This window comes from Coregonus lavaretus (genome assembly GCF_964263955.1).
Source record: "Coregonus lavaretus genome assembly, contig: HAP1_SCAFFOLD_905, whole genome shotgun sequence".
Lineage (NCBI taxonomy): Eukaryota > Metazoa > Chordata > Actinopteri > Salmoniformes > Salmonidae > Coregonus > Coregonus lavaretus.
This window is the reverse complement of record NW_028158401.1, coordinates 601-28024: the sequence shown is the minus strand read 5'-3', so window position 1 is coordinate 28024 and position 27424 is coordinate 601. Positions and strand designations below refer to the sequence as shown.

At 43.5% G+C, this 27424-nt stretch overlaps 1 protein-coding gene across 1 annotated transcript in view; it reads left to right on the top strand.

Moving 5' to 3' along the window:
- Nucleotides 1-27203, top strand: part of LOC311124042 (A disintegrin and metalloproteinase with thrombospondin motifs 14-like) — a gene marked incomplete at both ends in the record, with an annotated part of 95608 nt that extends 68405 nt beyond the window's left edge. Inside the window, 9 exons of the mRNA XM_084198256.1 lie at nucleotides 343-426; nucleotides 6697-6853; nucleotides 14357-14462; nucleotides 16388-16531; nucleotides 18491-18623; nucleotides 20317-20430; nucleotides 21486-21634; nucleotides 24631-24803; nucleotides 27070-27203. Of these exons, the coding sequence (XP_084054382.1) occupies nucleotides 343-426; nucleotides 6697-6853; nucleotides 14357-14462; nucleotides 16388-16531; nucleotides 18491-18623; nucleotides 20317-20430; nucleotides 21486-21634; nucleotides 24631-24803; nucleotides 27070-27203 (1194 nt within the window). The remainder of the gene's footprint in view (nucleotides 1-342; nucleotides 427-6696; nucleotides 6854-14356; nucleotides 14463-16387; nucleotides 16532-18490; nucleotides 18624-20316; nucleotides 20431-21485; nucleotides 21635-24630; nucleotides 24804-27069) is intronic.
- Between the last annotated feature and the right edge of the window lie 221 nt (nucleotides 27204-27424).

Below are 27424 nucleotides of genomic sequence, written 5' to 3'. Positions count from 1 at the left end.
GACGTGCTCTATAGACTCCTTCACAGAGCTTTAGTGACATAAGAGTTGGCAAGACGGCACAAACAGATCTGGGACCTGGCTATAGACTCCTTCACAGAGCTTGAGTGCCTCCGGCCCATGCCTCGCCAACCTCCACCGATGGGGCATTAAAGCAAGCCCCCTTAGTGCCTGTGGGGTGGAGCAAACCAAGCACCACATTCCTAAGGTCTGTCCAATCTACCAACTCAGCGGAGGCCTACAGACCCTCCCTCAACTCAGCAGGACCGGAAGCAATGGCTTGGCTAAAGGAATTCACTAAATAAATACATTGATGTTGTTTGTCTCTCTGGCTGCTTCCTTTAGGTTGATGAGATCTACCACGATGAGTCCTTGGGAACCAACATCAACATCGTCCTCGTCCGCATGATCATGGTCGGGTACAGACAGGTAAGACTTTTCCTCTTCCTGATCACAGACAGGTAAGACATTACATTACACCCGTCGCTCGCACTGTCTCTGTCTCCTTCTCTCTGTCTCTCTGTCTCTCTCGCTCTCTCTCTCTCCAGGGGCGATTCTAAGATTTTCTGGATGGGGGGACCAAGAACCAGTAATGGGTGGCCATGGGAAATCAACTAATTGTATCACAAATAGTGTTGAAATTGGCTTAAACTAGGATGCATTGTATTGAATAACTGTTTCAACTGTTAATTTGTATTTGCCCTAATCTATTCAAATAAATCAATTTGAAGTGATCCATCTTGATCCATATTCAAGTTTGATGTTCAGTGGTACCTCCCATCTAAAGATTTGTTCCCCCCTCCAAGGAATTTTTGGAAAGTTGAAGCTGATTTACTGCCTTTCTACACAGGGACTTAAACAACATTCTAGAACAAACACATGCCATAGCCTATAGACATGAGCTATTAGCTAGCTGTCAAGTCAAACAGCAATTATCTAGCCATCTTATAATAATAATATGCCATTTAGCAGAGGCTTTTATCCAAAGCGACTTACAGTCATGCGTGCATACATTTTTGTGTATGGGTGGTCCCGGGGATCGAACCCACTACCTTGGCGTTACAAGCGCCGTGCTCTACCAGCTGAGCTACAGAGGACCACCTCTGCACAGCTTTCGTCAACTCAATTGAGAGAGAAGTCGCGCTGTTCGATCACAGCAGCTGCGCTTTCCAAAGTCCTAAAGCCAGCCAGCCAATTAAACAGACTTCTCACCAGCCGGCCGCATTGTCCTAAAGCCAGCACTGTAATACAGCTAAACTGCCAGAAGAAACGCACCGTTTTCTCTTGACAGCACTCTGACCCAATGAGAATGTGGGGCATTAAGGGTGGATAATCATATTTCGGGGGGGCGTTTCCACCCCCTCTGAAATAACCTCTCTCTCTCCCTCTTCCTCTTCCTCTCCCTCTTCCTCTCCCTCTCTCTGTCCCTCTCTCCATCATATTGCTGTTCTTCTTTAATCTATCTGCACTGAAGTAAAGAGGAAATATGATTTAGCAGCTCTTGGAGGACAGTGGATATTGATAAGGATGCTTTTTTATTGTTGAAGAAGCACCAAAACATGTTGGTTTTACTTTGAACCATAAAGAAACATGATCATCAACTTCCACTGGCCTCCAAGAGCTGCTGAATCTCCTCTTCACTTGGATCCTCAAATCCTGCATCTTGGTTGGAGAGCGAGGTAGCAGCAGTGTTCCACACCCTTTGCTCTCAATCTGTCTGCACTGAACTGACTGCTTATCCCTGAGCCAGCACATCTCTGTCTCTGGTTGGCTGTGTCTGGCTGGTCCTCTGTTCTGGTTGGCTGTGTCTGGCTGGTTCTCTGTTCTGGTTGGCTGTGTCTGGCTGGTTCTCTGTTCTGGTTGGCTGTGTCTGGCTGGTTCTCTGTTCTGGTTGGCTGTGTCTGGCTGGTCCTCTGTTCTGGTTGGCTGTGTCTGGCTGGTTCTCTGTTCTGGTTGGCTGTGTCTGGCTGGTTCTCTGTTCTGGTTGGCTGTGTCTGGCTGGTTCTCTGTTCTGGTTGGCTGAGACAGATAGAGAGTGTGTTTATACAACCCTGATTAGATGAGCTCCAACACGCTCAACGTGTCTCTCTGGCTGCGTCCCAAATGTTCCCCTAATCCCTATATAGTGCACTTCTTTTGACCAGGGCCCATAAGGGCACTATATAGGGAATAGGGTGCCACTTGGGATGCACCCTCTGTCCCACTCCCAGCTCAGAAGCTACTCAACCAAAGGCACAGCAGTCATTTTGTTGGAGGTAGTATAGCTTTGAAGGCCTCTTTTTCTCGCCTTTTCAACACCTTTTGTGTTAAGGGTGAGAAGGGTTGTACTGGTGCGGTAGAACGGGACCAGGTTTCAGGGTAGTCTAGTTAAATATCAGTATGTATGGCTACCAGCAGTAAGCATAGAACACCTCTGTCATCTTCTGTTAATGTACATAGTTGTGTTTGATTCCTAGCAGAATTATAGTTGTGTTTGACTCCTAGTAGATTCCTAGTTGTGTTTGATTCCTAGCAGAATCATAGTTGTGTTTGATTCCTAGCAGAATCATAGTTGTGTTTGATTCCTAGCAGAATCACAGTTGTGTTTGATTCCTAGCAGAATCATAGTTGTGTTTGATTCCTAGCAGAATCACAGTTGTGTTTGATTCCTAGCAGAATCATAGTTGTGTTTGATTCCTAGCAGAATCATAGTTGTGTTTGATTCCTAGCACAACTATTTCCACTTGACTCTCACCTCCTTCACTGCAGTCCAAGAATGAATAGTGACACCTCATGTGAATAGAAACACACATGGTCGAGTCGAGCTCCTCTCCAGTGGGTGTTTCAGGGGCTTACTCACAGTCTGCCCTCTGGATGACTAGTATAGGACCCTGAATGTATCCTGACCATATGTTGACTAGTATAGGACCCTGAATGTATCCTGACCTGTTGACTAGTATAGGACCCTGAATGTATCCTGACCTGATGACTAGTATAGGACCCTGAATGTATCCTGACCTGTTGACTAGTATAGGACCCTGAATGTATCCTGACCTGTTGACTAGTATAGGACCCTGAATGTATCCTGACCTGTTGACTAGTATAGGACCCTGAATGTATCCTGACCTGTTGACTAGTATAGGACCCTGAATGTATCCTGACCTGTTGACTAGTATAGGACCCTGAATGTATCCTGACCTGTTGACTAGTATAGGACCCTGAATGTATCCTGACCATATGTTTTTCTTGACCATATGACATAAAAACTCCAGGCCAAATGTATTGAGTAGAATTGACCCTTCACTAAGCCACGCTCCCTGGGTTACTATTGCAAACCTCAGACAACATTTTCCTGGGAAGCCCATTTCCCACTTTCAGACCACTGGAGAAAACCCCTTACGATGACCTCAAACTGTGTTTTTACTACACAAGGAAATTAAACACTACCGCTTGCTAATCAGGACACTCTCGGGTATGTTGTGGTGGACTGTGAGGACAATTGCTTCACGGGAACCTGGTAAGATCAAGTTCTGTAGCTAACTAGTGCTCTCAAATTGTATTCTGATGTTGACAGCCGATGAGTTGTGTTCATTACATAGTTCACTTGGCTCACTAGCATACATTTGGAGAAAACAAGTTATACTAACTAGGTAGCTAGCGTTAGCAGCATTTTCAGTGGTGGACAATGACACTGAGAGATAGCTAACCAGCTAGCAAACAATGTAACAATATAGTATAATTTCGGATTCGAAAAATGCTCCATTGAATCAATTCAGAATCTAGTAGAAAGTACTCCTGGTGCACTGTTCAATTATTTAGCCATTTTTAAATATATATAAAAATATATATATATTTAAACATTGGCTTCCATGTTATTGAAATGAGAGCTTATCCGAGGATGTTGGACACCAGCTTGGTTAGAGACAGAGTGCTGTGATTGGTTGCGCAAACTTCTGGGGCGGGGGCTTAGCGAAGGGTCAATTTGGGCCCAGAGTTTTTCATGGCCAGGTCATGTGCTCAGGACAAACTCCGGGCCCACCGTAGGGTCGTTCCTAAATTACCTCCAGTGTGTCAGAGTGCGCTCTGGGTAGTAAGTAAAATTCAGAACGTTGTCAGATGGTTCATTTCTAAATTCAGAGTGTTTTGTTCTCGGAGCGTTCAGAGCGCTCACTGGATGGATGCTCTGGCCGAGAAGTAGGGTTGATCCGAGCATTCTGACCTCACAATGGCAGTCAAGCACCCAAGCTAAGCACGCTAAGTGTATTTTGTTTTGTGTACAAGGACATTTTTATTTTGTTTAGTAGTGTGATGTAAGCCCATGTGGGCTGTGGACCGTTAGGTGTATGACACTTAAATAAAATATATAAATCAAATATAACTGGCTAAAGTTATCTAGCCTGCTAGCTAGCTACTACCAGAAACTAATGAGAGAACAACTCACACCATTTGACTCGCCCTAGTGGACGGAGCTGGTTAGACTGTTTGAATGTTATCTAAAAGCAGTGCTTAATTTGGGCCGGATCCTGCCGGAACAGGATCCGGCACCTCTCCGTTTTTCGACCGTTTTGTTCCGGAACCTATTTGGCTGGATCCGGTACCTCTCGTGGCATGAAAAAATATTTTTCACTTTTTGCAATGTAAAAATTCAAAATAAAAGTTAATTGGAGTTTCCTCTTCGTTAGTTCTCCTGCACCCACAAAAAAAATGTAATGTGAAAAAGTCGATTTTCAGCCCGGGACTAATATTCTAAGAGATGATTTGGGGGGTTGGGCCGGTCCGGGTTTATGGTTTGCACAACATTGTAGCCTATGTTTGAGACCAACGCGTGTTGGCCGTGGCTGTGTGAGAAGCACTTCAGTATCTCTCGCATAACTAGAATGAGATTCACTTTCTATGATCTCTCTCCCTCCCTCTCTCCCTCTCTCTCTCTGCTCCAATAGACATGAGCCTGCAACTCTCATCTCTCCAGCGTTGCACTTATTTCCTTATAGAATCACAGCTGCGCCAAGGCTTCTGGAGGAACTGCAGCAACCCCGATACATTGAAATACATTTGCCAAAGTCTATTCAGAAATAAACGAAATCGTTCAGAATAGCCTAGTACACCATGAGAAGGTCAATCATGTAGCCACAGAGGATCAATAGCTTCTTTAAAAAAAATATCCTAGCTGTGGATTATAGCCCAATAACAAGGAATAAAGCCTAAAGTTGGGAACGCGTGGCTAATCTGTCAGTGAAAAAAACAGCACGCAGACAAAACAGGCCTTTCTCAATATTTCAAATACAACGAGGGAAAACACAGGTTGGAAAGCAAATGGCTCCTGCTTAAAAGAGAAGACTCTATGCTGTAGGCTACCAAAATATATGATCAACTTCCAAATATTGTTTTACAAAAGAGAGTGAGAGATAGGCTTTTGGCACGAGCGCATCGACAATCACCAGTGAGTGAGCTGCACATTATTCGGTGAGCCAGTGAAAGTATTTTTAGGACTATAATTTCCTCCTCATATTGTAGCCGACAATATGTGCGTCTCCACACAGCTAGGCCTAGGCTACTGATGGATTCAAGACAAGGTTGTTTTTAATGATCTCAGATTCTCAGTTTGTCAGTGTCAAAGTAGCCTGCCATTTTGATCATTTGTGCAGTATTCAAAAAAGTCTCCAGTCATGTAAAAGGACGTAGAATTGCATGAAATGCGTTTATAAAAGGCCCATATTTTCCTGGCTACTAAAAATGTTCCCCATGTGTACAACTTCTGTAAGTGCCTCTACTCCACTGCAAATGCAATTATATGTTTGGGTACCTCAGAACTCCCCAGGTCACCCCCCTCTAGCGCTCAAGTTTCCGGAACCTCCCGATTTACAAATTAAGCACTGTCTAAAAGGTTAGCGACTGTAACTGTGCTGCTGGCAACAATATAATTCAGTTATTTTTGCCAATGTTTACGACGCCTGTCATATTCTACGAGGTGAAGGGCGTTCGTAAATTCGTGAAATTATTCTACGCTCTAGCACTCTCAAACGAGATTGCTCTGAAGTCGGAGCAGACTTGTGGGACAAAATAATGACTTGCATGCTGATTTTTGGCCTGTGGACGTCTGGCGCAGACCCCTGATAGTCCTTCACGTAATCCTCTCCTCAACCACTAGAACATTCTCCAGGCTGTTGCTGTAAAACAATAGGACTGCATCCCAAATGGCACCCTATTCCCTATGTAGTGCACTACTTTTGACCAGGGACCGTAGTACACCCTAGGTACATACAATATGTTCTCAACCGACTTGGTACAAATTTACTATTAATGACATTATGTTTTAGTCATTGAGCAGATGCTGTTATCCAGAGCAAATAAGAATCAGTGCTTTCAACTCAAGTAGCTAAAACAAGCGTGCTGATCCCGATCATTGCAGGTAAAACCATTTTGAAATAACCGCCATCTGCTAAACGAGTGCGAGTAAGAGTAATAATGATGATAAAACACTGTGAGACGATACCATTCAGCAGTTATGGTAGGCTGTTAGCCTGAGTGCCAGCTCAGCAGTTATGGTAGGCTGTTAGCCTGAGTGCCAGCTGTTTGTGCTATCATGACAACTCCTCGTCACTCACTGGCTTAACAATGACAGCAATGGAGTTGGCAAGAGCACAAACAGATCTGGGATCAGACTCGTAGATTGTTTCTGAAAGGAGAACTGTATTTTCTTTCATCCTATCACCCCCCCAGTCCATCAGCCTGATCGAGCGAGGCAACCCGTCCCGTAGCCTGGAGCAGGTGTGTCGCTGGGCCAACACGCAGCAGCGCCGGGACCCCGATCACGCTGAGTACCATGACCATGCCATCTTCCTCACAAGGCAAGATTTTGGTCCCGCAGGTATGCAAGGTACTGTATTTCTCTCGATCGAGGCCTGTGCAGACTGATACCACAGATATCTCCTTCCATTCACAAGGGTTGGCTCCTTTCAAGTCTTGCTCAGGTAAGGTCTCTGGAAACTTGACAGAGTTGGGGTCAGTTCCTTTTTCAATTCCAAGTCCATTCCGGAAGTAAACTGAAATTCCAATCCCAGATTTGTTTCCCCTTATTGCTTTTCAATTGGAATTGGAATGTCAGTTTACTTCCAGAATTGTCGGAATAGTGATGGAATGGACCCCAACCCTGCTGGGAACTTACAGGGAAAGCAGGCAGCTGCTGCTGTGGTCCAGAAATGTTGTCCATCCCAAGTGGCACCCTATTCCCTATATAGTGCACTACTTGTGACCAGAACCCAATGGGCCCTGGTCAAAAGTAGTGCATAAAGGAAACTGGGAGCCATTTGGGACGCAGGCATGGTCCTGAGCATGCGTACATCTGCCAGTGGTGACCTCACATAACACTGAGTACATCATTGAGTATTTTCCAACACTTGGCTGACTGACTGGGCATTGGTGCCAACCTATGTTTAAAAAAAAATTACATCAGATCTACAAAAGATTTTCTGGCATGTAGGGAAAAAACATGAAAATGCTCAGAATTTTTTGATATTCCCATTTTCTAGTGTTTTTTTTAGTTTCCAGGTAGTCTCTATGTAACTTCTAATTAAACAGAACTAGGAGATGTCCTCTCTGTGTTGTTTTACGTAATACAACTCATCTTAGATAATCTCTACTTACATCATCATGGTTTGAATCAATGTGTACTAAAGTACTCCCACTCTGTCTATTTGTAAGACAAGTGAATGAAGATAGACATGCTGCCTTTGCTACCCAATAGACTTGAAATCATTTTAAGACAAAGAATGTCAGTACATTTACATTTTAGTCGACGCTCTTATCCAGAGTGACTTACAGGAGCAATTAGGGTTAAGTGCCTTGCTCAAGGGCCCATCGACAGATTTTTCACCTTGGGGATTAGAACCAGCGACCTTTCGATTACTGGCACAACGCTCTTAACCACTAAGCTACCTGCCGCCTCATGTCATTTAATACAGTAACTATTTTCTCTCTGAGTAACCTCTAGAGGAAACGCTTCAAGTTCAAGGTAAAGTGTTTGAAAGTTGTGTTGAAGATATTTTACTTAGTATTTGATATAAAATGTACACATCCACATTACAGTATGTATTTTGGGAACAAGATCTGAACAGTCGTTTTAATGTCACCACACGACCAGAAGCACAACACCATTTCTTGAGACTTGATCACTGCAACTCAAGGTTTTGGTGAAACCCAACATCTACAACGACCTTCTTTTGAAGTTCACTGTCACATATTGACTTTTGACTTTGTTTAACTTTTGAAGCACATGTCATGTTTTTAAAAGAGAATCAGAAACTATCTGCTTTGCTTGTCACACTTCAAATGTTACCATAGCAACCAGCGATGTTATGGCCACAACAGGCCTGTCTCTAAGGCACTGTGGGATGGGGTTGGGACTGGCCTCTTCAACTAGGGAACAACCTTCCAGGCTTAGGGGTAAATATCACACTCTGTTGCTAGAGTTTTATGATGAGTTGGAGGATTGTCCACCCAAATAAAGACCAAGAGACCTTAGAGGCAACTCCCATTGATAACGAGTCAGCAAAAAAAATAATACGTGGAAATGCTCCAGAATCTAACGCTTTATTTTAAACTTTAATATCTTACATCTTAACATCTCAATGCAATTCTGATGATATTAATGATGGGTGATGAAGGTTTTGTTATTGAATGTATGTGATTGTCCTCTGGCTGGAGCGGTAACCACTGACAGGTATGTTGAATGTAAAGAGTGTTTTATTTATAGGCTCATTTATGACACTATCTATCTACACTACTGACTCATGTCATCCTCTCTTATCATTCATGGAATATATAGCTGGGATTTATACTGAACCAAAATATAAACGCAATATGTAAAGTGTTGGACCCACGTTTCATTTTCCATACGCACAAAAAGTGTATTTCTCTCAAATGTTGTGCACAAATGTGTTTACATCCCTGTTAGTGAGCATTTCTCCTTTGCCAAGATAATCCATCCACCTGACAGGTGTGGCATATCAAGAAGCTGATTAAACAGCATGATTATTACACAGGTGCACCTTGTGCTGGGGGACATTAAACGGCGACTCTAAAATGTGCCGTTTTGTCACACAACACAATGCCACAGGTGTATCAAGTTTTGAGGGAGCGTGCAATTGGCATGCTGACTACAGCAATGTCCACCAGAGCTGTTGCCAGAGAATGTAATGTTAATTTCTCTACCATAAGCCGCCTCCAACGTCGTTTTAGAGAATTTGCCAGTACGTCCAACCGGCCTCACAACCACAGACCACGTGTTACCATGGCAGCCCAGGACCTCCACATCCGGCTTCTTCACCTGCGGGATCGTCTGAAACCGAATAATTTCTGCACAAACTGTCAGAAACTGTCTCAGGGAAGCTCATCTGCGTGCTCGTCGTCCTCACCAGGGTCTTGACCTGACTGCAGTTCGGCGTCGTAACCGACATCAGTGGGCAAATGCTCACCTTCGATGGCCACTGGCACGCTAGAGAAGTGTGCTCTTCACGAATGAATCCAGGTTTCAACTGTACTGGGCAGTGTTACAGGAGTGGGTCGCAGTTCCGGAGCGACCCACTAGGTGTCATCCTCCGACAACCATAGGCACCTCCTCACTCACAGTCGGGACTAATTATCTGCCTATTGGTGTCACCTGTGGCTATCTGATTCACTTTTGTATTTATGCTCTCACTTCCTTGTGTTCCCTTGCTCAGTTTTCTCTGCTAGTTCCTTGATGTCAAGCAGTACGTATCAGTGTCGGATCACGTGACGGAGTTACAGGTACTCGAGAAGGTGTTCTCCCTGTGTCATTGTGTTTTTCCAGTCAGAGTTAGTATTTCGTATTGTTTGTTGTCAGCCTGTTTTTTGGAGACCTTTGTGCTCCTCATTTGTTTTCATGTATAGTCTGTTGTTTTGTATCCTGGCTTTTGGACCACCAGTAAAGATCCTTGTTTCACCATCCTTGCCTACTGCCTACTGTCTCTCCTGCACCGCACCTGGGTCACACCTCACACCAACCCTTACAGGGCAGATGGAAGACAGCGTGTATGGCGTTGTGTGGGCGAGAGGTTTGCTGATGTCAACGTTGTGAACAGAGTGCCCCATGGTGGCGGTGGGGTTATGGTATAGGCAGGCATAAGCTACGGACAACGAACACAATTGCATTTTATTGATGGCAATTTGAATGCACAGAGAAAACTGTGACGAGATCCTGAGGTCCATTGTCGTGCCATTCATCCGCCGCCATCACCTCATGTTTCAGCATGATAATGCACAGCCCCATGTTGCAAGGATCTGTACACAATTCCTGGAAGCTGAAAATGTCCCAGTTCTCCCATGGCCTGCATACTCACCAGACATGTCACCCATTGAGCATGTTTGAGATGTTCTGGGTCGACGTGTACGACAGCGTGTTCCAGTTCCCGCCGATATCCAGCAACTTCACACAGCCATTGAAGAGGAGTGGGACAACATTCCACAGGCCACAATCAACAGCCTGATCAACTCTATGCGAAGGAGAAGTGTCGCGCTGCATGAGGCAAATGGTGGTCACACCAGATACTGACTGGTTTTCTGATCAACGCCCATACCTTTTTTAAAAAGGTATCTGTGACCAACAGACGCATATCTGTATTCCCAGTCATGTGAAATCCATAGATTAGGGCCTAATGAATTTATTTCAATTGACTGATTTCCTCATATGAACTGATTTCCTCATATGAACTGATTTCCTCATAGGAACTGATTTCCTCATATGAACTGTAACTCAGTAAAACCTTTGGAATTGTTGCATGTTGCGTTTACATTTCTGTTCAGTGTATAACTATAGCTGCTGCACTATAGCTTCTGCAACTCCTTCTCATATTCTACCATGCCAAGCTCACCGTGGCCTTTTCATGCGACTGTATATAGCCCACATTCTCTAGAGGATCTTTTATCTGTCTTCAGATAAAGGGCTTAGCTAGCTTAGCTCCATTGCTTTTCATGTTGTGCCATTTTGCTTGCAGCATTTAAATAGGTGATGAGCTACTCAACTTTTATGGAAGAAGAAACACCGTCCATCATTCTAACTAAGCCATTCTAACTAAGCCATTCTAACTAAGTCATTCTAACTAAGTCATTCAAACCAGGTTTGGGTTCAATTCCAATTTCAGTTTCCTTCCTGAATTGATTGAAATAGAATTAAGCCCTACTCTGATTCATTCCATAAGTGGTGATCATACGACACCATTATGTCAATGACATATAATAGGGAACGTCATCTTCCTATAAACAGAGTAACTATTGGATATAACTATTACATAACTATTGGACATAACTATTACATAACTATTACATAACTATTACATAACTATTACATAACTATTACATAACCATTGGATAACTATTACATAACTATTGGATATAACTATTACATAACCATTGGATATAACTATAACATAACTATAACATAACTATAACTATTACATAACTATTGGATATAACTATTACATAACTATTACATAACCATTGGATATAACTATTACATAACTATAACATAACTATAACATAACTATTACATAACCATTGGATATAACTATTACATAACTATTGGATATAACTATTACATAACCATTGGATATAACTATCACATAACTATTACATAACCATTACATAACTATTGGACATAACTATTACATAACTATTACATAACCATTGAATATAACTATTACATAACCATTGGATATAACTATTACATAACTATTACATAACCATTGGATATAACTATTACATAACCATTGGATATAACTATAACGTAACCATTGGATATAACTATAACGTAACCATTGGATGCCACCATGTTCATTGTAGTTCTTTCCCATCAGGCAGAGCTAGATAAAATAGCGTCATTACAACAACCAGATTACAACCAGAACAGGTTGAAATGTGGTTATATTGACATCATTGCAACCACTTTTGCCTGCTGGGTTCTAGCTAATCACCACAGAGGATACGTCCCAAATGGCACCCTATTCACTACGTAGTGCACTGCTTTTGACCAGGGCCAATAGAGCTCTTGTCAAAAGTAGTCCTCTGTAGAGAGATTGCCATTTGGGACATGGCCAACTGAAGCAGCCCCATCCATCAGTATCTGTCTGTGTCTGCATTTCCTGCTTTTTACCTGCATGCCAAAGGTCTTCACATGGTCAGAGAGCATGATCATCTGTTTGAACAACAACAACAATGTGCTTCTGAACCAAACAAAACGCTTAGCTAATCTGAATCGCTGCACATCTCTTGATCGAGTATAGTAGTTATATATATAGTATATAGTATAGTAGTTATATATAGTATAGAAGTTATATATAGTATATAGTATAGAAGTTATATATAGTATATAGTATAGTAGTTATATATAGTATATAGTATAGAAGTTATATATAGTATATAGTATAGTAGTTATATATAGTATAGTAGTTATATATAGTATATAGTATAGTACTTATATATAGTATATAGTATAGCAGTTACACTACCGTTCAAAAGTTATTTAATCAGCACAACAGTTTTCAGCTGTGCTAACATAATTGCAAAAGGGTTTTCTAATGATCAATTAGCCTTTTAAAATGATAAACTTGGATCAGCAAACACAACGTGCCATTGGAACACAGGACTGATGGTTGCTGATAATGGGCCTCTGTATGCCTATGTAGATATTCCATTAAAAATCAACCGTTTCCAGCTACAATAGCCATTTACAACATTAACAATGTCTACACTGTATTTCTGATCAATTTGATGTTATTTTAATGGACAAAAAAATTGCTTTTCTTTTGAAAACAAGGACATTTCTAAGTGACCCCAAACTTATGAACGGTAGTGTATATATAGTATATAGTGAAGTAGTTATATATATAGTATATAGTATAGTACTTATATATAGTATAGTAGTTGTATTCATGTGTCCTTTGTGCTTTGTGTTTAAATATGTTATTACTGTATTGTTGGGTTATGTTATATGGTTGTGTTTGGTTTTGTCAAGCTCGTGTTGGTCTGTCTGTGCTGGGTTTAAAAAATGCTTTCAAGCTTCCTGTCAAAGCCTCAGGTTTCTATATTAATACATAGAGGAGACAACAGCTTCAGCCCTTTCTCAAAGTTTGACAGTGTCCATTTTTTCATAGCATCATTTCCTTCCTTTAGGCATTTCCTGATTATTGACACGGTATATTTTTAACGGCCATTTTACTCAACTGTTCAGCAAACATGTATTAGCTACCAACAGAGACACATACTTACTGCCATTAACAACAAACTGCTAATTGGACACAAATCAGAACATCTAATATGAAAATGAACACAGACTATAAAGCATTTCTTCTTCATGTGCGTCTTGTCTCAAATAGCACCCTATTCCTTATGAAGCGCACTATGGGCCCTGGTCAAAAGTAGTGCACTATACAGGGAATAGGGTGCCATTTAGGAAGAGACACACATTAAGACAACACGCTTTACAGTCTGTGTTCATTTTCATATTAGATGTTCTGATTTGTGTCCAATTAGCAGTTTGTTGTTAATGGCAGTAAGTATCTGTCATACATTATTACACACTATATTTATAAGAGCATTGGCTCTGTTGGGATCATTCGTAATTTTCTCTTATGTAAAAAAAAACAAAAAAACACTTGGGGCTGAAGTCAATTGAACATCCTATATTAGCAGCAATTTTTACGCAGTAGCTTTGTTGACACAACTACCACCTGTAAAATGTGCAATGCATCCTGAGAATTCGGAGAACTAGAAGTACCTGCCAGTGTCAGGAGAATATACGTGCTATTTCTCCTGTACACAAAACTACTGCAAACGCAATGGGTACTTTATATGACAGGTTGTCGTTGCAAATAGGAATGTGTTCTTAATTGGCCACCTTTTGTAGATTAAGTTGACCACTGACGAAGACATGAAATGTATGATTTTATGTATGATTTATTAGATCAATTGTTATTCAAGACTCTCCGAAACACAGACAGACATCTAAAAGCAGGCCGACCTAGTCTCACCTTAATCCAACACCACCAACCACATCATCATAACCATGGTTTGATCAGAGCCATAGAGACGCATATGTACCAGACCTGGGTTCAAGTAATATTTTTAAAGATGTGAAAACTTTATGCACCTTCTTTAGTCTGCCTAGAGTGCCAGGGGGGAGGGGTTTGCACTATTCCATTGGTTCCATAGTGCCAGGCAAGCTCAATCAAGCACAGCTAAAGTATTTCAGATGATTTCAAGTAGTGTTTGAACCCAGGTGTGATATGACAGGTGTACAACCCTTCGTCTCTGGGTATGCCTGCTTAGCAGTTTGTTATCAGTGCTGTGTGTGGTCTGTGTTGCCTAGGTTACGCCCCGGTGACGGGCATGTGCCACCCTCTGAGGAGCTGCACCCTGAACCACGAGGACGGATTCTCCTCGGCCTTTGTGGTCGCACACGAGACCGGACATGTGTAAGTCATCGCAACACATGGGTTACGTCCCAAATTACACCCTACTCCCCTGTAGTGCACTACTTTGACCAGAGCCCTACTTGGGACCGACGAGCCCATAGCTTGAATAAACTAAAGGGATACAAGCAAGAGCCGTGTGTGGGTTTCTCTTTTCTTTAAAGTAGTGCACTACAAAGGAAATAGGGTGCCATTTGGGACACAGGACATAGACACACTCCAGATGGGGGTCAATTCCATTTCAGGTAGGTCAATTCAGGAAGTAAATTGTAATTCCAGTTATTTTCTTTCAAGTTATCATCGAATAATTCACCTGCAACAAGTCTGTGTGACTGCTGTTCCAATTATACATTGACTGAATTCTACATGGACTGAATTATACATGGACTGAATTATACATTGACTGAATTATACATTGACTGAATTATACATGGACTGAATTATACATTGACTGAATTATACATTGACTGAACAATTAGTTTAGACTGTAAATCCACCTTACTGTTAGTTTAGATTGTAAATCCACCTTACTGTTAGTTTAGACTGTAAATCCACCTTACTGTTAGTTTAGACTGTAAATCCACCTTACAGTTAGTTTGACACTTTTCTATTACTGTTACTGATAGGTAGGGAGAATAGATAGATAGATAGACAGACAGACAGACAGACAGACAGACAGATAGATAGATAGTAATAAACGCTGAAGTGTTCTACTTCTGCCCACCGTGGGCAGCTCAACAGCGCCCCCTATGGAGCAGAGTCAAGCCAAGGGTATAGGACTCTAACTTCGGCATTTCAAAGCCATGTCTCCTATTTTCCAACCATATGGATTGGAATGATTCTGAATAGTCTAGCCAGGACCATTCCATAACAGCTGCTGCTCTACTTAGTCTAGCCAGGACCATTCCATAAGAGCTGCTGCTCTACTTAGTCTAGCCAGGACCATTCCATAAGAGCTGCTGCTCTACTTGGTCTAGCCAGGACCATTACATAAGAGCTGCTGCTCTACTTAGTCTAGCCAGGACCATTCCATAAGAGCTGCTGCTCTACTTAGTCTAGCCAGGACCATTCCATAAGAGCTTCTGCTCTACTTAGTCTAGCCAGGACCATTCCATAAGAGCTGCTGCTCTACTTAGTCTAGCCAGGACCATTCCATAAGAGCTGCTGCTCTACTTGGTCTAGCCAGGACCATTACATAAGAGCTGCTGCTCTACTTGGTCTAGCCAGGACCATTACATAAGATCTGCTGCTCTACTTTTCTTCTTCCCTTATTTTCTTCAGTCTTTTTTCTCTGTGGGTAAGGGCTCTGTGGGTAAGGGATCTGTGGGTAAGGGATCTGTGGGTAAGGGCTCTGTGGGTAAGGGCTCTGTGGGTAAGGGATCTGTGGGTAAGGGATCTGTGGGTAAGGCTTCTGTGGGTAAGGCCTCTGTGGGTAAGGCCTCTGTGGGTAAGGGATCTGTGGGTAAGGCCTCTGTGGGTAAGGCCTCTGTGGGTAAGGCCTCTGTGGGTAAGGGATCTGTGGGTAAGGCCTCTGTGGGTAAGGGATCTGTGGGTAAGGGCTCTGTGGGTAAGGGCTCTGTGGGTAAGGGATCTGTGGGTAAGGGCTCTGTGGGTAAGGGCTCTGTGGGTAAGGATTCCTGTTGTCATTTATCTTAGGAAGCTCTTTTACCCCGGATGTGTACTGTATGTTTCAATTATAAGAACTATCATAATTGTTCCTAAGCACAGTGAATTTGTCTGTGTCCAAAATGGCACCGTATTCTCTACATAGTGCACTACTTTTGATCTGAGGCCTATGGGTATCCCTATGGGACCTGGTCAATAGTAGTGCACTATGTAGAGAATAGAGTCCCATTTGAGACACACCTTTTGTGTTTGAGCGTAATAGTGTGTTTTGCTCATCAATAACTCAGGTACCATTTCAACAGGTTAGGTATGGAACATGACGGACAGGGGAATCGCTGTTCTGACGAGACCAGTATGGGGAGTATCATGGCACCGCTGGTCCAAGCGGCCTTCCATCGCTACCACTGGTCACGCTGCAGCAAGCAGGAACTGAACCGATACATCCAGTAAGTGCATCCCAACCTCACCAAACCAATGACTAGGGTTCTGAACCGATACATCCAGTAAGGGCATCCCAACCTCACCAAACCAATGACTAGGGTTCTGAACCGATACATCCAGTAAGTGCATCCCAACCTCACCAAACCAATGACTAGGGTTCTGAACCGATACATCCAGTAAGTGCATCCCAACCTCACCAAACCAATGACTAGGGTTCTGAACCGATACATCCAGTAAGGGCATCCCAACCTCACCAAACCAATGACTAGGGTTCTGAACCGATACATCCAGTAAGTGCATCCCAACCTCACCAAACCAATGACTAGGGTTCTGAACCGATACATCCAGTAAGGGCATCCCAACCTCACCAAACCAATGACTAGGGTTCTGAACCGATACATCCAGTAAGTGCATCCCAACCTCACCAAACCAATGACTAGGGTTCTGAACCGATACATCCAGTAAGGGCATCCCAACCTCACCAAACCAATGACTAGGGTTCTGATAACTTTCCCATCATTTCCAGGTTTTCCAGGAATCTTGGTCACTGACATATCACTGACATATCTCACTGACACATATCACTGACATATCACCCCAGGAAGATTAGCTGTCGTCAAGGCGTCAGCTAATGGGGATCCAAATAAAGATGAAGTTAGAGATACCACTGACACACCACTGACACACCACTGACACACCACTGACATACCACTGACACAACACTGACATACCACTGACATATCACTGACACAACACTGACACAACACTGACATACCACTGATACAACACTGACACAACACTGACACACCACTGACACACCACTGACATATCACTGACACACCACTGACACACCACTGACACACCACTGACATACCACTGATACCACACTGACACACCACTGACACACCACTGACACACCACTGACACACCACTGACACAACACTGATACACCACTGACACACCACTGACACAACACTGACACACCACTGACACACCACTGACACACCACTGACACACCACTGATACACCACTGACACACCACTGACACACCACTGACACACCACTGACACACCACTGACACACCACTGATACAACACTGACACACCACTGACACACCACTGACACACCACTGACACACCACTGATACACCACTGACACACCACTGACACACCACTGATACAACACTGACACACCACTGACACACCACTGACACACCACTGACACACCACTGACACACCACTGACACACCACTGATACAACACTGACACACCACTGACACACCACTGACACACCACTGATACACCACTGACACACCACTGACACACCACTGACACACCACTGATACAACACTGACACACCACTGACACACCACTGACATACCACTGATACAACACTGACACACCACTGACACACCACTGACACACCACTGATACACCACTGACACACCACTGACACACCACTGACATACCACTGATACAACACTGACACACCACTGACACACCACTGACACACCACTGATACACCACTGACACACCACTGACACACCACTGACATACCACTGACACACCACTGACACACCACTGACACACCACTGACACACCACTGACACACCACTGACACACCACTGACATACCACTGACACACCACTGACACACCACTGACACAACACTGACACACCACTGACACAACACTGACACACCACTGACATAACCTATTATGTTAGATATAACATAGTATATCCCCTCTACTGAAAACCTATTATTTCTATCTCCCCCAGCTCTCATGTTATCATACCACCTTGCCACTCTAATCTATTCCATAACTCTTATGACTGTCTCTGTTCTGATGTGTTTTAACCCCCCCCCCCCCCAGCTCTTATGACTGTCTCTGTTCTGATGTGTTTTAACCCCCCCCCCAGCTCTTATGACTGTCTCTGTTCTGATGTGTTTTAACCCCCCCCCCAGCTCTTATGACTGTCTCCTGGACAACCCTTTTGAACACAAGTGGCCCAAGCTTCCTGAGCTGCCCGGGATTAACTACTCCATGGACGAGCAGTGTCGCTTTGATTTCGGCGTGGGCTACAAGATGTGCACCGCTGTAAGTCCACTCCACCAGCTAGCTTGACCACTGAGATCTGAGAATTAACAACTGTGACCGTTGGTGACAGAAAAGGCTTATCGTTGTGTGTCCCAAATAGCACTCTATTCCATATATGGTGCACTGCTTTTTACCAGGGCCCGTCAGGAATAGGTGGCCATTTGGGACACTGCTTCCGGACTGCATGGGGCGCTCAGTACCACTCAGGACTTTGATCTTCTGAGGATGCGATTAAAATATAATAAAGGTTATTGTTAGATGGAGCAGGGTCCTGCGTTCTCCGTGCGCTCCCCCTGGTCCATAGGCTTAGATAGACTGGCCAGCTTTTTGCTGGATCCTGCTTTCCCTGTTTGAGATTGTAGCCATGCAGCAGAGGGGCCATGACCGATGGAGCTCTGGGAAGAGACTAGGTGACCTGTAGTCTGGCCACAGAAATGCACTTACTACCTCTCAGCCCTCTCTCTGACATCCTCTTCCCTTCTCTCTCCTCTTCCCTCTGACATCCTCTTCTCTACTCTCTTCTCTCTGACATCCTCTTCCCTACTCTCTCATCTTCTCTCTGACATCCTCTTCCCTTCTCTCTCCTCTTCTCTCTGACATCCTCTTCCCTTCTCTCTCCTCTTCTCTCTGACATCCTCTTCCCTACTCTCTCCTCTTCTCTCTGACATCCTCTTCCCTTCTCTCTCCTCTTCTCTCTGACATCCTCTTCTCTCCTCTCTCCTCTTCTCTCTGACATCCTCTTCTCTACTCTCTTCTCTTTGACATCCTCTTCTCTACTCTCTTCTCTTCTCTCTGACATCCTCTTCTCTCCTCTCTCCTCTTCTCTCTGACATCCTCTTCTCTACTCTCTTCTCTTCTCTCTGACATCCTCTTCTCTCCTCTCTCCTCTTCTCTCTGACATCCTCTTCTCTACTCTCTTCTCTTTGACAGCCTCTTCTCTACTCTCTTCTCTTCTCTCTGACATCCTCTTCTCTCCTCTCTCCTCTTCTCTCTGACATCCTCTTCTCTACTCTCTTCTCTTTGACATCCTCTTCTCTCCTCTCTCCTCTTCTCTCTGACATCCTCTTCTCTACTCTCTTCTCTTTGACATCCTCTTCTCTACTCTCTTCTCTTCTCTCTGACATCCTCTTCTCTCCTCTCTCCTCTTCTCTCTGACATCCTCTTCTCTACTCTCTTCTCTTCTCTCTGACATCCTCTTCTCTCCTCTCTCCTCTTCTCTCTGACATCCTCTTCTCTACTCTCTTCTCTTTGACATCCTCTTCTCTCCTCTCTCCTCTTCTCTCTGACATCCTCTTCTCTCCTCTCTCCTCTTCTCTCTGACATCCCCTTCACTACTCTCTTCTCTCTGACATCCTCTTCTCTACTCTCTTCTCTCTGACATCCTCTTCTCTCCTCTCTCCTCTTCTCTCTGACATCCTCTTCTCTCCTCTTCTCTCTGACATCCTCTTCCCTTCTCTCTCCTCTTCTCTCTGACATCCTCTTCCCTACTCTCTCCTCTTCTCTCTGACATCCTCTTCCCTACTCTCTCCTCTTCTCTCTGACATCCTCTTCCCTACTCTCTCCTCTTCTCTCTGACATCCTCTTCCCTTCTCTCTCCTCTTCTCTCTGACAACCCCTTCACTACTCTCTCCTCTTCTCTCTCTGACATCCTCTTTTTTTAACTCTCTCTCTCTCCCCTTCCTCCCCCCTATAGTTCCGGACCTACGATCCCTGCAAGCAGCTGTGGTGTAGTCACCCTGACAACCAGTACTTTTGTAAGACGAAGAAGGGTCCGCCGGTAGACGGGACAGAGTGTGCACCGGCGAAGGTGGGAAACATGGATTTCTGATGACAATAGATGGACCTAATAATAATAAGGACTATACTTCATCTTTACAAAAAGTTCTCCAAAAACTACTCAATTACTTGAAGAAGTTTTACAAAATGTATATTAGAAAGAACATATCGGCCCGTTTGAATGTTATTATAATAATAATAATAATAATAATAATAATAATAATAATATTTGGTGGGCGCTTATATTTGTTCTATGTCACACATGTATGATGTCGAACTGTAATGGATGTCTAATGCAGGGGGCACCTTAGTTGGAAGGACAATTTCATAGTAATGGCTGGAACGGAATGATTGGAATGGTATCGAACACATCAAACACGTGGTTTCCATGTGTTTGATACCATTCCATTCCATTCCACTCCATTGCAGCCATTACTACGAGCCGTCCTCCCCTCTACAGCCTCCTGTGCTGTCTAACTGTAATGGATGTCTAATGACATAACAGTCTTATAGAAGGACTTAAGCATCAGAACATCAGAACTCTGACCCCATGAGATGTTCAGGGCTCATTCTAGTGATGTTGCTTTAGCCAGGATTGCTCTAAGCATCAGAACATCAGAACTCTGACCCATGAGATGTTCAGGGCTCATTCTAGCCATGGTTTGAATGCTAATGGAGCCGATGAATGGAAAGATATTGTATACATGTATGCACTGTTGACTCCACTGTCCGTAAAAATTATAAAAAATCCTTGTAAAAGTAAACAATAGTTAACATGGATAGTAGAAGAAACATTATCAGGCCAGTTTGAATGTACTTAATAAGCATTTAATTAGCATTACATTAGCATTTAATTAGCATTACATTGGCTATTCATGATTAATGGAGTAACAGTGGTCATAACAGTGTTCTATCCATGTTCCTTTAGCTGGCATCTCTCTAAGAGTTCTTATATACCCGTGACGTGGTCAGGGCTCATTCTAGCCATGGTTTGAATGGTAATGGGGCCAATGAATGGAAAGATATTATAGGTACTGTATGTATGTATGCCCTGTTGACTCCCCTGTGTCCTGTCTGTCTGTTTAGTGGTGCTTCAAGGGTCACTGTATCTGGCGGTCCACTAACCAACCGCAGGGCCATGACGGTAGCTGGGGGTCCTGGACTAAGTTTGGGTCCTGCTCCAGAACCTGTGGGGGTGGAGTACGCTCCCGGAGCAGAACTTGCAACAACCCTGCGTGAGTGTCTGTCACAGGGGAACGGGGGGGGGCGTTGGGGTTAGGGAGGATAGAGATGTATAAATCTGGCTCTGGGGTGGCTGTATGATACAGGCTGTATGATTCATACACACTGTCTCCTTACTGACGTTATCCTCTACATCCTGTTAGGACTTCTATCTACAGGCTGTATGATTCATACACACTGTCTCCTTACTGACGTTATCCTCTACATCCTGTTAGGACTTCTATCTACAGGCTGTATGATTCATATACACTGCCTCCTTACTGACGTTATCCTCTACATCCTGTTAGGACTTCTATCTACAGGCTGAATGATTCATACACACTGTCTCCTTACTGACGTTATCCTCTACATCCTGTTAGGACTTCTATCTACAGGCTGTATGGTTCATATACACTGTCTCCTTACTGACGTTATCCTCTACATCCTGTTAGGACTTCTATCTACAGGCTGTATGATTCATACACACTGTCTCCTTACTGACGTTATCCTCTACATCCTGTTAGGACTTCTATCTACAGGCTGAATGATTCATACACACTGTCTCCTTACTGACGTTATCCTCTACATCCTGTTAGGACTTCTATCTACAGGCTGAATGATTCATACACACATTGTGACATGTAGTTCACGGTTGCTTTGTCTCTTTAGTCAGAGATGTCTGAAAGAAAGTCAAGGTGGGATCATGTTTTTCTTTGCGCTGAACTTGCCTTGTTGGATATGTGTGTGTGTGTGTGTGTGTGTGTGTGTGTGTGTGTGTGTGTGTGTGTGTGTGTGTGTGTGTGTGTGTGTGTGTGTGTGTGTGTGTGTGTGTGTGTGTGTGTGTGCATGCGTGTGTGTGTGTGTTTGTGTGCGTGTGTGTGTGTTTGTGTGCGTGGTTCCGTGAATGCGTGACTTTATGCATATACTGTGTGTACGGACAGTTGAAGTCGGAAGTTTACGTACACTTAGGTTGGAGTCATTAAAACTCGTTTTTCAATCACTCCACATATTTCTTGTTAACAAACTATAGTTTTGGCAAGTCGGTTAGGACATCTACTTTGTGCATGACACAAGTAATTTTTCCAACAATTGTTTACAGACAGATTATTTCACTTATAATTCACTGATCACAATTCCAGTGGGTCAGAAGTTTACGTACACTAAGTTGACTGTGCCTTTAAACAGCTTGGAAAATTCATGAAAATGATGTCATGGCTTTAGAAGCTTCTGATAGGCTAATTGACATAATTTGAGTCAATTGGAGGTGTACCTGTGGATGTATTTCAAGGCCTACCTTCAAACTCAGTGCCTCTTTGCTTGACATCATGGGAAAATCAAAAGAAATCAGCCAAGACCTCTGAATTTTTTTTGTAGACCTCCACAAGTCTGGTTCATCCTTGGGAGCAATTTCCAAACGCCTGAAGGTACCACGTTCATCTGTACAAACAATAGTACGCAAGTATAAACACCATGGGACCACGCAGCCGTCATACCACTCAGGAAGGAGACGCGTTCTGTCTCCTAGAGATGAATGTACTTTTGTGCGAAAAGTGCAAATCAATCCCAGAACAACAACAAATGACCTTGTGAAGATGCTGGAGGAAACAGGTACAAAAGTATCTATATCCACAGTAAAACGAGTCCTATATCGACATAACCTGAAATAACCGCTCAGCAAGGAAGAAGCCACTGCAACAAAACAGCCATAAAAAAGCCAGACTACGGTTTGCAACTGCACATGGGGGCAAAGATCGTACTTTTTGGAGAAATGTCCTCTGGTCTGATGAAACAAAAATAGAACTGTTTGGCCATAATGACCATCGTTATGTTTGGAGGAAAAAGGGGGTTGCTTGCAAGCCGAAGAACACCATTCCAACCGTGAAGCACGGGGGTGGCAGCATCATGCTGTGGGGGTGCTTTGCTGCAGGAGGGACTGGTGCACTTCACAAAATAGATGGCATCATGAGGAAGGAAAATTATGTGGATATATTGAAGCAACATCTCAAGACATCAGTCAGGAAGTTAAAGCTTGGTCGCAAATGGGTCTTCCAAATGGACAATGACCCCAAGCATACTTCCAAAATTGTGGCAACAAAGTCAAGGTATTGGAGTGGCCATCACAAAGCCCTGACCTCAATCCTATAGAAAATGTATGGGCAGAACTGAAAAATCGAGTGCGAGCAAGGAGGCCTACAAACCTAACTCAGTTACACCAGCTCTGTCAGGAGGAATGGGCCAAAATTCACCCAACTTATTGTGGGAAGCTTGTGGAAGGCTACCCTAAAACATTTGACCCGAGTTAAACAATTTAAAGGCAATGCTACCAAATACTAATTGAGTGTATGTAAACTTCTGACCCACGGGGAAATGTGACGAAAGAAATAAAAGCTGAAATAAATCATTCTCTCTACTATTATTCTGACATTTCACATTCTTAAAATAAAGTGGTGATCCTAACTGACCTAAGAAAGGGCATTTTTACTAGGATTAAATGTCAGGAATTGTGAAAAACTGAGTTTAAATGTATTTGGCTGAGGTGTATGTAAACTTCCGACTTCATCTGTAGATGTCATGTAAATCATAATTAACCCTGTGTACTACAACACCAACACGGCCCTCACTAGAGACTCATTACTCAGTTGTAGCATCTAACAACATTTTTAGTCATTTAGCAGACGCTGTTATCCAGAGCATACATATTTATTTATTTTTATACCAGCCCCCCCGTGGGAATCGAACCCACAACCCTGGCGTTGCAAGCGCCATGCTCTACCAACTGAGCTACACGGGACATTACAGTTAAATGGAACAAATCACTGGACCCGGATGACAGGCCCCTCCTCTCTGTACATGCTCTGCATCCCAAATGCCACCCTATTCCCTATATAGTGCACTACGTTTGACCAGGGCCCCATAGAGAATAGGGTTCCATTTGGGACGTCCAAATGGTGTTGATTACTCTGTTGTTGTTGTTGTTTACTTGTGTCTGTGTTGTCGGCCCTGTCTCCAGGCCTGCGTACGGCGGTCGGGATTGCCCCGGGTCCACTTTTGATTACCAGATGTGCAACACGGAGGAGTGTGCCGGACCGTACGAAGACTTCCGCGCTCAACAGTGCGTCCAGAGGAGCAACAAATACCACAAGAACACCAAGCACACCTGGCTACCCTACGAACACCCAGATGGTAGGACACAGCCTGCATCCCAAATGGAACACTATTCCTTTAGTGCATTACTGTTGACCAAAGGTCAAAGGTGAAATGATGCAGCTGGGTTGTAGTGAGTAATGTTAAGTTATAGTAAAGAAACTCAAATGGCACCCTATTCCCTATATGGTGCACTGCTTTTGACCAGGGCTCTGATCAAAAGCTGTGCACTGTGTAGGGATTAGGGTGCCATTTTGGATATCACCACATTGTAAAATATTGGCTTTACTTATTAACCCCTGCCATTCTAAAAGGTGAAACCATAATGTCCACTGTATTAGCAATAAAATGATTCTAATACATATTTACCGTAATAAGACAGTTTCCATACAATAGTAATAATTTCTAAATTTAATTATATATACTTACATAAGAAATAATAAATCAACCAAATAAGTTTTTATACATTTACAATACATTTATTTGACACAGGCGATGTGGCTGTAGCAATGAGATGTGTTGAATGCAGAGAGCCACACAATAAGAACATTAGAAGATGGGTGGAAGGGAGAGACTCAGAGACGCACTATATATACAAATGTATGTGGACACCGCTTCAAATTAGTGGATTCGGCTATTCCAGCACACAGCCATGCAATCTCCATAGACAAACATTGGCAGTAGAATGGCCTTACTGAAGAGCTCAGTGACTTTCAACGTGGCACCTTTCCAACAAGTCAGTTCGTCAAATTTCTGCCCTGCTAGAGCTGCGCCGGTCAACTGTAAGTGCTGTTATTGTGAAGTGGAAACATCTAGGAGAAACAACGGCTCAACCGCGAAGTGGTAGGCCACTCAAGCTCACAGAACAGGAGTGCAGAGTGCTGAAGCGCGTAGCACGTAAAAATCGTCTGTCCTCGGATGCAACACTCACTACCGAGTTCCAAACTGCCTCTGGAAGCAACGTCAGCATAATAACTGTTCGTCGGGAGCGTCATGAAATGGGTTTCCCTGGCCAAGCAGCCACACACAAGTTTAAGATCACCATGTGCAATGCCAGGCGTCGGCTGGAGTGGTGTAAAGCTCGCCACCATTGGACTCTGGAGCAGTGGAAACGCGTTCTCTGGAGTGATGAATTATGCTTCACCATCTGGCAGTCCGACGGACTAATCTGGGTTTGGCGGATGCCAGGAGAACGCTACCTGCCCGAATGCATAGTGCCAACTGTAAAGTTTGGTGGAGGATTAATAATGGTCTGGGGCTGTTTTTCATGGTTCAGGTTTGGCCACTTAGTTTCAGTGGAGGGAAATCTTAACACTACAGCATACAATGACATTCTAGACGATTCTGTGCTTCCAACTTTGTGGCAACAGTTTGGGGTAGGCCCTTTCCTGTTTCAGCATGACAATGCCCCCGTGCACAAAGCGAGGTCCAAACAGAAATGGTTTGTCGAGATCAGTGTGGAAGAACTTGACTGGCCTGCACAGAGCCCTGACCTCAACTCCATCTAACAAGTTTGGGATTAATTGGAACGCCGACTGCGAGCCTTGGCCTAATCGCCCAACATCAGTGCCCGACCTCACTAATGCTCTTGTGGCTGAATGGGGAGCAAGTCCCCTGCAGCAATGTTCCAACATCTAGTGGAAAGCCTTCCCAGAAGAGTGGAGGCTGTTATAGCAGCAAAGGGGGAACCAACTCCGTGTTAATGCCCCTGATTTTGGAATGAGATGTTCGACGAGCAGGTGTCCACATACTTTTGGCCATGTCGTGTATGTGACTCAGAGTTTTCCTCATTAATGTCTCAAATCAGACTACTGCTGGTGAGACAGACACAGAGAGAAGTCTACATTATCTGGACATTAATTAGACCTTTATTCTTCCTGAAAGAAAAATAACACCTTTGTGATATCAAGAACATACAGGAACATTAACATCACACACAGCAGCGTAACCATTTCAGACGCACACATGTGAACTGAGCATATTATCTCTGTGATCTCTGTGATCTCTGGCCTTGTGTTCCTGAGGTGAAACAAAGCGGAGAGATACAATACAATGCTTTCTCTGTCTTTTATTTAGTCTGTCTTCCCTCAGTCAGGACTAAAGGATGTGTTCAGTTTGTTTTCTTCTTCTATGGAGTTTTATTAGCCACCGTGCTTCTGCCTCTGCATTGCTTCCTGTTTGGGGTCTTAGACTGGGTTTCTGTATAAGCACTTTGTGACAACCGCTGATGTAAAAAGGGCTGTATAAAATACATTTGATTGATTGATTGATTGATTGATTGATTGATTGATCTTCACCCGTGCAGAGGCTCACAAGTGTGAGTTGAGCTGTCAGTCCAAAGAGACCGGTGAGGTGGTGGTCATGAACCAGGTGATGCATGATGGGACGCGGTGCAGCTACACAGACCCCTTCAGTGTCTGCACCCGGGGGGAATGTCTGGTATGTACAGTATAGCTATCTCTCTATCTAGACCTCTCTATCTAGACCTCTCTATCTATACCTCTCTATCTATACCTCTCTATCTATACCTCTCTATCTATACCTCTCTATCTATACCTCTCCATCTATACCTCTCTATATATACCTCTCTATATATACCTCTCTATCTATACCTCTCTATCTATACCTCTCTATCTAGACCTCTCTATCTATACCTCTCT